The sequence below is a fragment of the Nematolebias whitei genome, chromosome 2 (assembly GCF_014905685.2).
Source record: "Nematolebias whitei isolate Nwh7 chromosome 2, NemWhi1, whole genome shotgun sequence".
NCBI lineage: Eukaryota > Metazoa > Chordata > Actinopteri > Cyprinodontiformes > Rivulidae > Nematolebias > Nematolebias whitei.
Genome location: NC_056499.1, coordinates 23,491,920 through 23,495,684, shown reverse-complemented (window position 1 = coordinate 23,495,684; position 3,765 = coordinate 23,491,920). Strand labels below are relative to the sequence as shown.

The 3,765-nt window shown below is 40.3% G+C and overlaps 1 protein-coding gene across 1 annotated transcript in view; it reads right to left on the bottom strand.

Moving 5' to 3' along the window:
• The window catches only part of nptnb (neuroplastin b), a 21,591-nt gene extending 19,365 nt beyond the window's left edge, over positions 1–2,226 (bottom strand). Inside the window, exons 1-2 of the mRNA XM_037693887.1 lie at positions 2,151–2,226; positions 104–451 (exon numbers count right to left, since the gene is read on the bottom strand). Coding sequence (XP_037549815.1) covers positions 104–451; positions 2,151–2,226 — 424 coding nt within the window. The remainder of the gene's footprint in view (positions 1–103; positions 452–2,150) is intronic.
• Between the last annotated feature and the right edge of the window lie 1,539 nt (positions 2,227–3,765).

The following is a 3,765-nucleotide window of genomic DNA, read 5'->3' as shown; positions in this document are numbered from 1 at the left end:
GCCAGTGGTTGCTAGGTAGGTTCTTTAAAGATTTTAAAGGGTTGAAAAAGGGGATGTTCTACTTTGTTCATCATCTAGGTTCAGCAGCACATAGACCACTCACTCTGTAGCACTGAAATGGTGGCCTGGGCTCGGATCCAGGTGATGGCTGGGTTTTGTCGGAGGTCATTGCGCCTCGGGTCGTTGCTTGCCCGGCACTCATAGGTCCCAGAGTCCTCCAGTGTAAGGCGCGTGATGCCGAGCACACTGACCACATTGGTGCCGGAGGCCATGTTGATGGATACCCGACGCTTGCGGGCTCCGTCCCACAGCTGCTTGAAGGATTCGGCTCGGTTGACCTCAGCGTACCACCACTGGATCTCTGGAATGGGGTTACCGACCACCTCGCAGTACAGCTCAAAGGTGTCCCCTGTAAGCTTAGTCTCAGACAGTGGCGACTTCACAAACCCAGCTGGAGAGGAGAAGTGTATCGAGATGGCAGGGAAGGAAAGGGTAGAAGAAGGTTAGAGCAGTAGGAAGGCATGGAAAGGCCAAGGAATAGAAAAGGAAATTAAATAGGGTTAAAGAACATACAGAGAAGAGAAGATGATTAAGGGCAAATCATAAAAAAGCAAGCCCTTAAATCATTATTAGGAGTCAAAATAATAATGGCTATGTCTCATCTGTTCATTGTAAAGTTTCCCTGTCTTACTAAAAGCTAACTCTCAAACAAACTCCATCAAATAGACCATAATCTATAGAATATACTGAAGGTATCTGGTGTATTTTCCTTTACTTCTTACACTTTCCTCTGTTCCCTGTAACCTTATGAAAATTAGTTCAACAACTCCAGTTTGACAACACTTGAAGTACAAAGTACAAACACTAGATTTAATTGAGTTGTTGACCTGATTTGTTCAAAAGTAATCATGTTAACATTATTAAAGTTTAAAGCTGTAAAATAAATCTAAACAAAAGTATAGCTTTGATAGTTGCACATGTATGTCTCAAACGTTAAGTCTTGTTTATTACCTTGAACACTTTTTTTGCCACTTTTATAGATTCAACAGTTTGGATACAGTAGTTCATGTTGTCTGCATTGTACAGTCCCAGATTCATTTACACATGGATCCTATAATCATCGCTCCAGGATCGCTCATTACTGGAGTCTATCCCAGTATGCACTGGGTGAGAGGTGAGGTTGCAGTGTGGGTATGCTGGCAGCATGTCACAGTGTAAATATGTACAGACGGACAAACGCATTCACACCTACTTTCACACCTAGAGGCAATTTTGAGTAGCTGTTTCACATAACATCCATGTCATTGGACTGTGGAATGAAACTCAGATTACTTAAAAAAAAAAAAAACTGCCTGAAGACATAATTTTATATTTATGACCTTGCTGCCTCATTGTTTACCTACTATCTATCTGTAGTTATACTCTAACATGGTATGTAACCATCTTCCTTATGTTGCATTCTTTAGTAGTGTATGTTTCTATTAAACACATTGATTTAAACAAATCTTTATCAACAGATGAGATAGTTTTCCAAAGCTTGTGTATGTTTAAAAATCCAGATTTTACACAAATACATATATAAATGTATGTTTTATCAATATCAGCTTGTGCTGCTGAAGGGAAACAATTAGATAGACTTTAGGAGTGGGTTTTGAAAGCGCACGTATGGCCTCAATGGTGCACAACACTTTACCCAGCTTCCACAGAAACGTTAAACGGTTGGTTTTCTGATTTTGTTTCGCAAAATTCCCTTTTGACCACAATGGGGAACCTCTAAAAGCACCCAACACAGCACAGGTCACTAGTATTGAATCTACATGTCTTTGTTCCCCAGTGTTCTATGTAACTGCTAAACTCCTCTGGTTTGACTTAAGAAACAACAAATTGTGGAACAATGTGTTTATTAATAAAATCCATTACCTCTCACAGGATCCATAAGCAATCATTACCACTATAACAGCAACCTTCCTGAGCCTGTGCTTGATTCATGACCCTTTTTCACATCAGTAGTTGGCCCAACAATGTCCTGCCAACCCTAATGAACCTCATCAGATGACAAAGCACCTGCACCCAGACGCTCTTCACTACCAGCTCTGCAGCCTCTCTGCTCTAACCACATGTGCTTAAGTAAATCAGAAAATTATACCTACCTCTGCCCTGAATTGCTGCAGAGGAAATTGGTGCAAAGGGCCTGTGGTCTCTAGAGTGGTGTGCTTGATTGTGCATTGTGTCTAAATACAACAGCTTTTAGGTACTCTTTAAGATTTGTCTGCTCTACTCTCAGTTCCGTCTCATAAATGCTCTAATACAATGGCTAGCACGCTCATGGCAAAGGACGAGAGCCACAGTCATTGGCTTACCACCATAATAAAGACAGTAATGCTCAAACCTTTTTTTAATTCAAAGTGTTTTATTTAAAGTTTAAGAACCCTGATAAATTAAATAAAGTGTTTTCTAAACGTGCACAGTGTGGTGTCTGCAATGCTTGAGTTCATATAGGTTGCAAAAAAATCCCGGTAAACTTATTTGCCAACATAAACTTAATATAAACTTGCAGTCATAAGTTTACATACATATTTCATGTGCATGAATGTCAAAATGTTTTGGGGCTTTTATTGATTTATTTAAACCATTCTTTTTTTTTTTTTCTGGGAGAAATGATTATTCAACACACAAGATTTTAAGATTTAGGTGTACAACTTTGAATATGTCGTGAACTTTCTCTGAACCACAGAAGGTCAAGTTTACATCCATCCATCCATAATCGTTGTGGGGGTCACTGGTGCCCATATGCAGCAGTCACATTGGCGAGAGGCGGGGACACCCACGACAGGTCTCCAGTTCATCACAGGACCACATAGGGACAATCGAGACAACCATTCATTCTCTCACTCTCACCTAGGGACAATTTTAGAGTTACCAATCAGACTAACATGCATGTTTTTGGTCTGTGGGAGGAAACTGGAGTATCTGGAAAACACACACACACACATGCAAACTCCACACAATAAACACAAAGTTTGTTTTCTCAGTCATCCAGGTATGATTCAACCTTTTTTGTTGTTATATACCTGGATGACTGAGAAAACAAACTTTGTGTTTTTGAAACCATTAGTGAAAAGGCCAGACTTCAGGGGTATCTGAGGCAGGCTTGAAACACAAGAGTCAGGGTGGCTTCTGGGTAATACCAGATGGCTAGGCCTCAGACTGACGAAGCCTCTTGGATGAGGGGCGAAACGTTTCTTTTTAACAAAAAAACGAAGTCCAGATGACATGATTCAACCTTTTTTGTTGTTCCACACAATAAAGTTCCTCAGCCTGGATTTGATATGGAAACCTTCTCGCTGAGAGGTGACAGATATACCAACTGTGCCATCGTACCACCCCTCAAGTTTACATACAGTACAAGCTCAAACATATACAGCAAAAATATGGATTCAGCTGAATCTCCTTTTAAGGGGTGATGAAGGTTCTCAATGTATTTTTAACCTGACATGGTTGAAGCTTATTAACTCAGTTTGTGGTAATGATTGTTTGCAGCTTGTAGATTCTCTTTGTCAGAATTAAAAGGATTTGTTTGACAGCACTTATTGGACTAACAACCAGTACTTATCTGAAACTCTTGGCTGAAAGGAAACAGGTTAGGGTGTTCAGGAAAAATCCAAAAACTATCGAGACTCAAGCCTGAAATGATCTGGAAACTGCTAGAACACCAGTGCCTAGGTCCTCAGTGAAGCCAGTTTTACATTGTCGTAAACTGAGTGC